General features: G+C 44.7%; 4 protein-coding genes across 4 annotated transcripts; 2 read left to right on the top strand and 2 right to left on the bottom strand.

Moving 5' to 3' along the window:
* Positions 1-722: 722 nt before the first annotated feature.
* Positions 723-1097, top strand: PADG_06816 (uncharacterized protein; the record flags this gene model as incomplete). The annotated part of the gene is made up of 1 exon (XM_010763944.1): positions 723-1097. The coding sequence occupies one exon, from the start codon at positions 723-725 to the stop codon at positions 1095-1097; it is 375 nt and encodes a 124-aa protein (XP_010762246.1).
* A 1549-nt stretch (positions 1098-2646) lies between these two features.
* PADG_06817 (protein-transporting protein SEC63) lies at positions 2647-5204 on the top strand (the record flags this gene model as incomplete). The annotated part of the gene is made up of 6 exons (XM_010763945.1): positions 2647-2679; positions 2821-2905; positions 3004-3230; positions 3329-4001; positions 4066-4959; positions 5038-5204. The coding sequence occupies 6 exons, from the start codon at positions 2647-2649 to the stop codon at positions 5202-5204; spliced, it is 2079 nt and encodes a 692-aa protein (XP_010762247.1).
* A 2779-nt stretch (positions 5205-7983) lies between these two features.
* On the bottom strand, positions 7984-8526 carry PADG_12190 (uncharacterized protein; the record flags this gene model as incomplete). Its single annotated transcript, XM_010764022.1, has 3 exons — positions 7984-8083; positions 8137-8378; positions 8476-8526. 3 exons carry the CDS (start codon positions 8524-8526, stop codon positions 7984-7986), a joined length of 393 nt encoding a protein of 130 aa, XP_010762324.1.
* A 157-nt stretch (positions 8527-8683) lies between these two features.
* Positions 8684-9452, bottom strand: PADG_12191 (uncharacterized protein; the record flags this gene model as incomplete). The annotated part of the gene is made up of 2 exons (XM_010764023.1): positions 8684-8951; positions 9370-9452. The coding sequence occupies 2 exons, from the start codon at positions 9450-9452 to the stop codon at positions 8684-8686; spliced, it is 351 nt and encodes a 116-aa protein (XP_010762325.1).
* Between the last annotated feature and the right edge of the window lie 1739 nt (positions 9453-11191).

Raw genomic sequence — 11191 nt, forward strand, 5'->3', positions numbered from 1 at the left:
ATGACATCATGCTTTCAACTGCAAACCATCTCACATAGATTCGAATCCGTTGGTCCCGACCACTTGGGGGGGGCGCTGCTGATCGCATCAAAAAAAGTCTCGCTATTCAGACCAACAGTTTGCTATCAAAAATCCCTGATAATGGAGCTTGCTGGCTGATGCCTTTTTCTGAAAGCAAATTTGCGGGTCCATGGAACTTTGTTGGCAGCAGACGAATTGTACCATGGCACAGCCTGTCGGCTGTGACTCATACACCTTCCATCCAAGTATGGCGTGTTGATCTCACCACCATTATGCCTGTTTATGTTTGCCCAAGCCCCCGCCTAATTATCAGGATTTCTGGCTTTCTGATTCGCCGAATTAAGCGGGTTTCTTCAAGCTTTATACCCTTTCTGTTTCTGATTTGCAGGCGCAAGCATTTTTCCTATTGGGCGACCCTTTCTTCTTGACTTTGCCTCATTTAGCTGCTTAGGCACACCTTTGGCCGCCGCATGACTCACCTGATAGGTTGGATGAGTCGAGATTTAAATCTGTAGTTATCTCTCATTTCTCCCTTGTTGTCTTGCTATATAAGCCGAAATGGCGTTGCCAGAATGTCTATCTCCTTCTTGATCGTTTTCTTTCACCAGGATTTCAGGTGTCTTTAACGTTTGAATTTCATACAGGACATACAAAGTCTCTAGCTCGTTCTCCCTTTGACTTGAATTCCTACACCTCCTATCATGGGACAAAAGCACAACCGACGACGCACCAGACCTCGCACCCGACGTTGTTCAAATGTTCTCCAAGACCAAACAGCCTCTCCGGTACAGGCAGCCTTCACATGCCGGCAGTCATCCAGTGAGCTGAAGGACCCAAATTCTTCCTCCTTTACTCTCTTCCCTTATCCATTTCCGGAATCTCAGCCACAACCGCTCGCCAAACACTGGCACAACCGTCAAATTTCGTGGCAGAACTGCGAGTGTCGCCAGTTCCTGGAGGCTGCCCAGCTGGAGGCTGACCAGTGCCGCTTGTTCGGAGGTGAGCCTGGGGATGATGTAGGCCTGTGCTATCGTATGCTAGAATATTTCGGTGGACTCGATTATATTGATTCGTGAGCTCCACTACGTCCGCCTTATATGTCATTATCTAATTCAGCTACACTCCTACTGCCTCTCCATCTCTCCTCCCCGCGATGATGAATTGTGAAACAATCTTATGGCACCTGTCTTGTGTTGTTTTTGTTTGTAGGAAAGATCTGTAGCGGCTATGTTCAGCTTTGATGTGTGGGATTCAGAACATGTCTCAATATTGGATGATACCCTTGAGGGATATTTGCATCAACAGCCAGCCGAGATGCATCAGCTAAGGCGATAATATGAAACAAAATTTGGCATGAAATTGCAACAACCTGCTCTCGCACACAATATGACAAAATCTATTTTCGTGACCCATACCAATACTGGAGCGTGGAATATTCGAAGCCTCGACTCGAAGCAATGGCGAAATCACCCTTTTTCGTCGTTCACCATACTTTGACGTTTAATGGGTGATACCCGAATGATCCACAACGGCTCGACCATTGACTTCCCGGTGGATTTTCACACATGACCCCTCCCCTCTCCCTCCCGCCTTCTCCCTGGCGCGGGGCCACGGAAGCAAAATAACCCAAGACATTTGGTTTCCAGCGATTCTTGACAACCTTCCCTGCTGTTCCACTGTGGTTGCAGATGGTGCCTGCAGCCAAATGTGCCGATTCATACTGTGTGTTAATACGTTATGGATTGGGCTGTTGGAATGCTTGAGCTCTCTGTGGGTGGATGTCGAGATCCAAGACAACTTGGGACTTGCAAAGACAGCGAGAGTGTGCTATTAGGATATCCCTGGGGTGATTGAAGGAATGTGAAAATTGGAATGGATGGGTTATTGGAGTTGAATGTCTTACAGAGGGCTTCCATGATGGAATGTTTAGTGTGTAACTGATATGTAGTCATCCATCCATCCTTCTTGTTTCTAAACGTCTTGGACTTTTTTGTAGTGGTGGGGTTTGTCTTTGTTTATACCCTCTTATTTTGCCGTGGAGTCTCTGGTTTATTGGCTCTTTGTTGGGAATCTTTGGATATCACAAACATATATATATAATTTGATGGTTAATGAATTGAATTTTAATTGTTTTACTCATATTCCTTATTTCCTATCTCCTGGACTTACAGTGCAATAACGATCTCATGAGTCTCATCCATGGATACGTTATCTGGGGAATAGTTTCCGAAGGTTACGGACCGTTTGGGCTAATCCGGAATTATATTAGCGCCAGTAATTCTGAGCTGCCGATGGCGCTAAACCCAGTTAGGATCAAAAGGACAAGTCTTCGAGATTTCTTGAAACATCAAATACCGGAGGCTTCAACTGCATCAACCTCGTAAACTTCTTCTCTTCCTCTTCTTATCTCCGTCCCGTGTGTTGTCTCACCCTTCACCGGGTCTACTTCGACGTCCATCGGAACACACAATGTCCACGGATCTCGTCCCCTTCATCCTCTAAATATCTTCTTCACTGAGATAAATAATTTGGTTGTAATTTAGAAAATTTGTTCATAGCGTTTCCCCGAAGGACTGGACTTGACAGGAGACAGTTCTCTCCCTTTTCGCTCTATCTGAAGCGAAAATGTCTTCCACAGATTACAACTATGATGAGCAGGTAAGTTAGTCGTCAATCTTCCGTTTTTTTTTTTTTTTTTGGGGGGGGGGGGCAAGGAGTTGTCCTGCAATCCCTCTGGGCCAAGGGGGAAGCTGTGCTCAAGCTTCATGCTAACCGTATACATGTGTCCAATGTGTCCAGGGGCAATTCTTTCCCTTCTTCATACTCACGCTGACGTCGCTCATTACCCTCCCGCTCTCGTATACCCTCCTTAGGCCCAGCAAGGGTGAGTCTCGCAATTGTGTTCCGCTGCTGCTCCACCCGGTCGAAAAAAGTTCATACGGAGGGAAGAATGCTAAAAGATATTGTTGTCTGGTTTCGCAGATCTGGAAAATACCGCTCCTCGAATAAAATCCGACTTTCGTCCTGAACATGGCGATATTATCCGAAAGCAGAAGCTAAAGCTTCTGCTGAAAGAACGCCGATTGAAGCGCATATTCACTGTGCTACTTGGATATGCAGTTATGGCATGGATGGTCTACTTGATTATTGTCACGGCGAGGAGTACTCCGAAAATATGGGATCCTTATGATGTTTTGGGAATCTCCAGAGTGCGTATTACCATCCCAGAACATAATTACCCCTGCCTTGTTCCTCCACGTCTTTTCCCGGGAACTTTAGGATTTAACATCTCTGTGGGGTTGTATAGAGCGCCAGAGAGAAAGATATTAGTAGGCACTTCAAACGCCTTTCTCTCAAGTTTCATCCGGACAAGATTAAACCGGATCCAGCTAAAAACGAAACTATCGAGACCTTGAACGATCGCTTCGTTGAGTTGACCAAGGCATACAAGGCTTTGACTGACGAGGAAGTCCGCAACAATTATATTCAATACGGCCATCCGGACGGAAAGCAAAGCTTCAGTATTGGTATTGCGCTTCCCAAGTTTATCGTCACTGAAGGAAATGGTAAATACGTTCTCTTGGTATACGGGCTGCTCCTGGGTGTTCTGCTGCCGTTCATTGTTGGGAAATGGTGGTATGGCACGCAACGATATACGAAAGAAAAAGTACTCGTTGCAAGCGCTGGGAATATTTTCCGAGAATACAAGGATGATCTTGTTGACGGAGGGATAATAAGTGCTCTTAGCTCCGGTGAGGAGTATAAGCAGATGTTAAAGAACGGGAGGGCCGAATACGGACTCTCTAAAGTTGAAAACAAGATCCTTTCCGATGGCAACTCCGCTGCTTGTGGAACAACTCTATCGGCCAAGGACCGAAAAGCTTTAGCTGACTTGGAAAACGCCAGCAGAAGGAAAGCTCTGGCACTCCTATGGGCATATTTGGGCAGGGTTGAACTTGATGACCCTAATCTTAATGAGGGTAGGTTATCCTCTTATATAACGTTTTCTATAGGGAAATGCCTGATTTTTAACGCCTTTTACAGAAAAATTTGGAGTTGCTCCAACCGCTTTTACCCTCAACGATTCCTTTGCGTCCATTGCACTCGCCTTTGGCAACCTGCAGCCAATCCTCGGCTCGTTCCACATGTCCCAGTATCTCATCCAAGCTATTCGACCGGGCGAATCACCCCTTCTCCAACTGCCTCATTTCACCAACCAGATCGTGCGAGCTATCGAAGGAGAACATTCGAGGAGCCATATGTCAGTGCCACAGTTCATGGCGCTTTCAGAAGAACAACGAAAAAAGTTGACCGTTGGTAAAAACCTTTTATCAAAACAACAATACGCAAGCGCCATGGCTGTTGCCAAGCAAATACCTGTTTTGAGCGTGGCAAAATCGTTCTTCAAGGTCGTAGGGGAAAAGGTTATCACACCTAGCAGCCTGGTTCAACTTATCGTCAAGGCACGGTTTATTCCACCGGCCTCCACTGATGTCCCCGAGATCAACGAGAATGACCTTGTGGATATTGACCCCGAAGAAGGGGAAGAAGGCAAGAAGAAGGGTAGACAAGGCGATTCAGAAGTCACAGTCCAACCACCGCTTGCCCACGCTCCCTACTTTGCCCGAGATCACTCCCCCAGATGGTATATTTTCCTTGCGGATTCCAGGCAAGGCAAAATGGCCGTGCCCCCATTCACATTCACCACATTTGATAAACCGATCTTCGACAAAAATGGAAAGCCTACTTTCAACGTGCAAACATTGAGAATGCAATTCCAAGCTCCCCCGCAAGTTGGAAAATTCCCTTTCTCTCTCTACATTGTCTGTGACAGCTACATTGGCTTTGATACCGTTGCAGATATCACCCTGGTAGTTGAGGATTTGGCCAAGGCTGCTGCTTTAGAGGAGGAAGATGATATATCTGAACCCGATGAAGGTATGTTTCGTCTTATAATCATATGTAAAATCTTTTCGTTTTCTTGAGCCAATGATCTAACTTTTACTGTCTGCCCAGACTCAATTGCCGGTCAAATGCAAGCTCTCAAGACTGGCCACCCCCCTCCCAGAAAGCGGGTAGCCAAGAAGCCAACCGAAGAGTCTAGTGAGGATGAGAGCGACACAGAGGGTGAGGCCGATGATACCAGCGAGACTGATACAGAAACAGATACGGATGGAGAGTAAAGATTTTAATAAATACCTATAAATTTATTTATTTCTTCTCTTCTCTTTTCTTTTTCCTTTTTATTATTTTCTGTGACACGTTAGCAGATTTATTATCCTTCTCATCATCGAAATCAAATGGTCGCGCCTCGTTAAGCGCAATTTATTTCTGTTTCTATTCTTTTTATTAATATGTTGCCCGTTGCATTAGCTCTTGATGGCTAGATGCAGACCCTTGCCCAGTGTATCGTTCATTGCGGGTCCTTTGGACAAGGATGCCACCTTGCATATAAGAATAAAAATGGTATTCCTGCTGGTGGACTAGCTTGTTAGCTGCCCCCCTAACTTAACCATCCAGCACCCGCAACCTTAACTTAAGACTTGGGACACCGTAAGGAGTACTGAACTGTGCTCCGTAATCCAGGCTGATATGGTGTTTCCTTCTTTTCTGCAGCAGAATATCATCCGTAATCCGGGGTCCCGTGCCTAATATCCCCTCGAACCACATTGGATTATGTACGGCCATGTGACAGCGATAGTTATTATAGCTTTGCCACACTTTGCTCAATCATTTCAGTTCCTTTTCGTCTGGAGTAGTGCACTAAGCTGCTCAAAATGTCACGAACTAATAGATGCCAAGTCACTGATTATGAAGCACTTTGGACACAGAAATCCGACAAGTAACACAAATTGTGTACCTCAATTATGACGTCAAGGACTGCTGCCGAAAAAATGAAGTCATAACTATCTAACGAGCGGTAACTAATAATATTGAGCAGCGTTCAATGAATAACACAATCTTGGAAATCTGATAACTTGCATTGCATATGCATGCATTGTCCCAAGACCTGGGAAGGTTTCCAGCCGCATCGTGTCGATCATCTTGGACTTGAAGGGGTCCGTATAAGAGAATATGCCTATGTTAGGACGAGTGTCATTGGCTTGCTTACGGATGCAACGAAGTAGCGTTTAATTGAATTGTTGGCAATCCTATACGGTCAGTTAATTATTACGTGACGATTTTCTTCAGAATACTACTGACCAACAACGAAGGCTGACCAAGAACGAAGGAAAAAGAGCCATGCAAAACCTGGAGGCTAGGCTACGCAAAGCCAAAAACACAAGGGAGTAGGGCAACGGGGTGCTTTCTAATATGGGACTTACTCAATGAAAGTGAATTTCTATGCTTTTCTCAGTCATAAATTCTTCCCTGGAAGTCCTGGGACACGATTCATCAATTTCACGGCAAAAAATAAGTTGCCAAGCTGTTCAATAATTGAATACCAACAAAAAAGCCTGGAGCCAATGATGAGAATCACCCATGCACTGTGATCAAAGGCTAAGCTAATGACCAACAACATGCATTAGGGGGATAGGGTTATACGAAAGGGGATAGGGGGGTGGAGGAGCTGAATATATGGGGTTAAAAGCTTCTATGGCCATCTCCATCATTGCTATTCCCCCTCTCCCTTTCATACTTACACAGCTACAAAAGCAAAGATAGAGACACATTACATAGGGAAAGGGGGATAGAAGAAGCTAAGATGTTATTAACTAATAAAAGAAAAAGAACTAAAAAGGGGTGGGGTGAGGCAAAACGCATTAGGGAACAAACAGAACATGACGATTAGGCATTAAATGTGTTCTAGTAACTCGGGATACCAGGGATAGGCCGTTGGGGAAGATCAGAGGTTCAAAAATTATCAATGGAGTGAACGTGATGAATCTCAATCAGCGTTCCACCCGCCCTGTTTTGGAAATTTGGCACGAGCAACGGGTAGTTAACTAAATGGAGTGGTAAATATCTGTCAGCACACTATCCAATACATTTAGGCCTCCAGAAAGTGTGGCCCTTACTATTTCCACCAGGCAGGTGCTAGGTTGGGTGGGGAAAAGTGTTGTGGTCCGCTGAGGGAACGACTGACGTGTCTTTGACCATGAACCTCATCACGATGGGAGGTCTCTCTTTACCAATTTTAACAAGCGCAAGGCTCAAAAGACGGCTTGAGTTTATGTACGCTGGACGAGCGGGGATGGATGTTGCTGGCAAGGCTTGTATCCACTGGAGAACGGAGGACGATTCAGTGATCAGATCTTCAGTTGCATTGGGTGTGTGCAAATAATCCATTGATAATTCCATTATCAAAATCGTGCCAGCCTGTACAATGTAATGCAAGACACACCACCAAGAAGTTGACATGTTGAGGCTGGGGCGGTGGATGTTGAGATGAAGGAGCATAATTAAGTTCCGGGCTGCTGATAGGCAACAGCTTGCAGCATCTTCATCCATTCTTTTGGATGCTGCAGATCGGACGAAACAGCATCACTTAATTGGCGGGTTTCAGAGAAACAAGGACGTTGATTTACGGGTAGGAACGGGCTGGAATCGGGTTGCAAGACCCAGAAGCCCTGCGGGGAGGTTGTGTCTCCATTGGTTGAGCTTCTTGTCTAAATCGATGACCAGTTTCTGCACTTTAGCCCAAGTTCTACTGCCTATGTTGGAGCTGTACAGCTGCTCCTCTAAGGTCTCGACGACTATTGAGTCCAGACGAAGACTCCGGAAGAAAACGGTCCACAGGGTAATAGGTGAGCTGCTAGCGGATTGAATACTTTGACAACGAATGCATTGTTGCCCCGGCCCCTGGAAATCTTAGCGATTCGATTGACGTGGAAGGGTTCGTAAAAGGGAGTTCAATCGCCTGTAGTAGGTGGATACTTATGAAGCAATCATGGATTAAAGAAGGCCACCCTGTCAAGACGCAAAGAAATTGTTCCAAAGACCTGATGGAATGCCAAACTCTCAATCCATATTCTCCTTTTCCTTCGTGTTAGCATTGACTAAACGGAGAGCACTGGTATCGCCGAAACATATCATGACCAGTCTAATTAACTTCCATGCTCTGAATATATTGTTAGTTTGCTATTACCAAATACTGAGCACATATGAATTTACCTGTTGATGTGGTAGCTAACAAGATAATACAACACACTTATAGCGGCTACTTGAAGTTGTTCCATTGAAGGAGAATCAACGCAAATGATTAATTTCAGTCCCACTGCGCTTGAACTGAATGCGGACCTAGTAAGATCGCCTCCCTTTGCTGTGCGTGGATCTTCTGTATGAAGAGTGTAAAGTGCACCAATGGCGAAAACAAGTTGCAGAATAGAGTGCCATATCTCTTCAGGGGCAGTCCGCTGTTTCGTAATAAATTTCGCAAGTCATTCATTCTGTGAATTCTCTCTCTCAAAGGAGCGGGAACATTGGATGTACAGTTGAAAAATATAAATTTACGAACAAGTCAGCCATCTCTTTCGTGGGGAACCGAGCCTGATAGTCCGCCATAGGAACGTAGTTGTAGTCGCAAAATATGTGCATTCTTGTAGCAGGCAACGATCGAACCAATCAAAAATTACTGCATGGTTCGCCTTGTTTAAGTATTTGCCGTAGCTGATTCAAAAAGAGTCAGATGGCTTCAGAGCGAGAGAAAGACCAGAAATACTCAACTAGCTGGACCGAAATAATCTGTCATTTTTGTTGTAAGTTCTTCAATCCATCTGACGACGGAAGCTTTTCCAAGGAAGCTTGTGGTGCTGTTGACACAAATGGGTACTGGTTGAGCCCAATCTTGGAATTGTTGGGAAGTAGAAACTGGAGAGGCTGCAAATTCGTCCTCACAATCAGGCAGTGCAACTCCCCTTGGAACAGCAATATCGTCTTCAACGATATTTCGATACTGCAACGCGTCAGCAAGTGCTTCATATGCGGAACTCGCGGAACAAATAGCCTATCAATTAGTACTTGCTCTCATGAAGAAAGCCATTAAATTTACCGCTGATAGCGTTTTTGAATTGTTTGTTGCGTTTCTGGATTTGGCATGGAATCAAGTTGGAAAGAAGCCTTTTTTTTGCAGCCACCCTTGCAGCATTATTTTTTGTATATCTGCCACCCAATTACTTGCTTAGGTAAAGGGAACGATGTAGGGGGAAGAGAAGCAACGACAGGAGAAAAATATAAAAATTGAGACGCAAAGGAAAAAGCCATGAAGATGCTTTGGCGTATACAGGTACGTGTGAAACAATTCAAAGCTGAAAATGAGCTGGAGTTTCGAAGATTCAAAACGATACAAAATGATCCTCAGACTGACCGTTTCAGCTTTTCGCGTTTGCCATCCAGATAAACACAGACAGGCCCTTGATCTCTGCAGCGCGATCAGACAGGACGGAGACCATCGCATTTAAACTTCCTTTTGCGACACGGATCACAGGCATGGCTGACTCTTTGCCGTTTGGTTGGAAGGTGAGGATATTTTCTGTCCGAGCCGCTGGAGCCTCGGTATTGGCGTCTTTGGTTCTGTTCGTCTAAGAGATGATATCGCTATATTCGTTGTTTCTGTTGATAATATCAACTCATGAAAAATGGTCAGAAAAAGGGAGGGTTGGAGAGGTTATTGGCTATATTAAGGGGGTTAGGCTGCTGCTCCCGTTGGCGGGGTATGTCCGTACACTGATCCATTTTGCTGTAGAACAGAGGTGGAGTTAAGAGCAAACAGTAGCTCTGACTTCTTGATTGTAACTCAAAAAGTTGCAGTTGTGATGTTTTAGGAAAAGGAGAGCAATAATACCATTGATAAGCAAATGTTCACGAGTGTGGCGTATTGTCTTACTTAAAAACAAGCAGCGGTTCTAGGCCCTCTAAACCATCCTGTGGTGTTTAATCTCCGTATTATAGTTAGCTTTGGTCACATAAAGAAATTCTTCCGAGTTTAGAATAGGATCTGTAACACTTTCCCTGGAGAGACAGAGCAGGGGACAACGTTCTCTATCCAGTTATGTAAATTGCTGTGTACCAGAAGCCCATTGAAAGCATCTTTGCGGTAGAGAATCGATCTCTTGACTCTGGATGGTTTAAAGAAGAAAAACAAATGGAGAAGGTAAAATGAAAATGGGACCAAACCTTGAAGTCTTAAATCCTTGGCAAGTATCGGAAGCACAGGAAATGTTAAGACTAACTCGCAAGACCAAATGGTCAAACCTCAGGTATCGGCGGGGCAATAGTAAGGATCCGGGTAACCTTAAAGGGGATAGCGAAACTAAATTTTTGAAAGAGATTTTAATAGTTGGTGGAAATTGGTGGAAGTTGTAGGAGGTCGGCGCATTAGAGTCCCCAGAGCAAGTTAATAGGAGCCCGAAACATAAGGGTTTCCCCACCTTGCATGAAAATGCAATTGCAACTATTCCTTTGTTTGCAGGTTCTGTTGAAGCTCATCATATAGATACCATCGAGAAGGATGGTGGAATATTACGGTCCTAAAGTTGTAAACCAAAAGGAAACAACGTCGAGAGACAACATTAATATCAAGTCGACTTTATTAGCTCGCTGTGCACATTGGCACTTCACTTTCGAAGTGTATACAGCAGCAAACGCGTGAAATCTGGTCGAAAATGCCAACGCCAAGTTAGTCAGTCAGTCAACGCACGCCTCCCTCACCTCATCCGAAAGCCTTCGGTATGATGAACTTTTAGTGCAAGCATCAGGGTGGGTGGCTGATTTGGCGGATAATAGAGAATATTATCTTCCAAGTGCTAAATGTGTACTCCGTACAGCGTATCATATCTGTTCAAAAGGTGGCTCATCACCCATATATACACATCCGCAAGTAGTTGCCTCGTTGTTTCTGAGTTTACCGATATGTTAGAGAGGGCAGAAGTAAAAATAAGAGAAGGTCTAGTTCATCTTCAAAGCAGTGAAAATAGCTTAATGGAAAATGTTGAGAGTAAACGAGGACCGGATGCCTGACAGTTCTCATGTTCCCCGATGGCTGTAGCAGCTGAGTCTTGGCTATAAAGATAAGAGGTGTTTGAGCTTCAATGTGGCCATGCAAATACCTAGGTGTATCATGATATATGGGATATTTTAGAACCATGTTGCGTCAATTGGCTCAACTGGCCGACACAAATCGGCCAACCCAATGATTTTTGGGTTTGAACTTCACTTCCAAGAAGCTCAT

The sequence above is a fragment of the Paracoccidioides brasiliensis genome (assembly GCF_000150735.1).
Source record: "Paracoccidioides brasiliensis Pb18 unplaced genomic scaffold supercont2.9, whole genome shotgun sequence".
NCBI classification, from domain to species: Eukaryota; Fungi; Ascomycota; class Eurotiomycetes; order Onygenales; family Ajellomycetaceae; genus Paracoccidioides; species Paracoccidioides brasiliensis.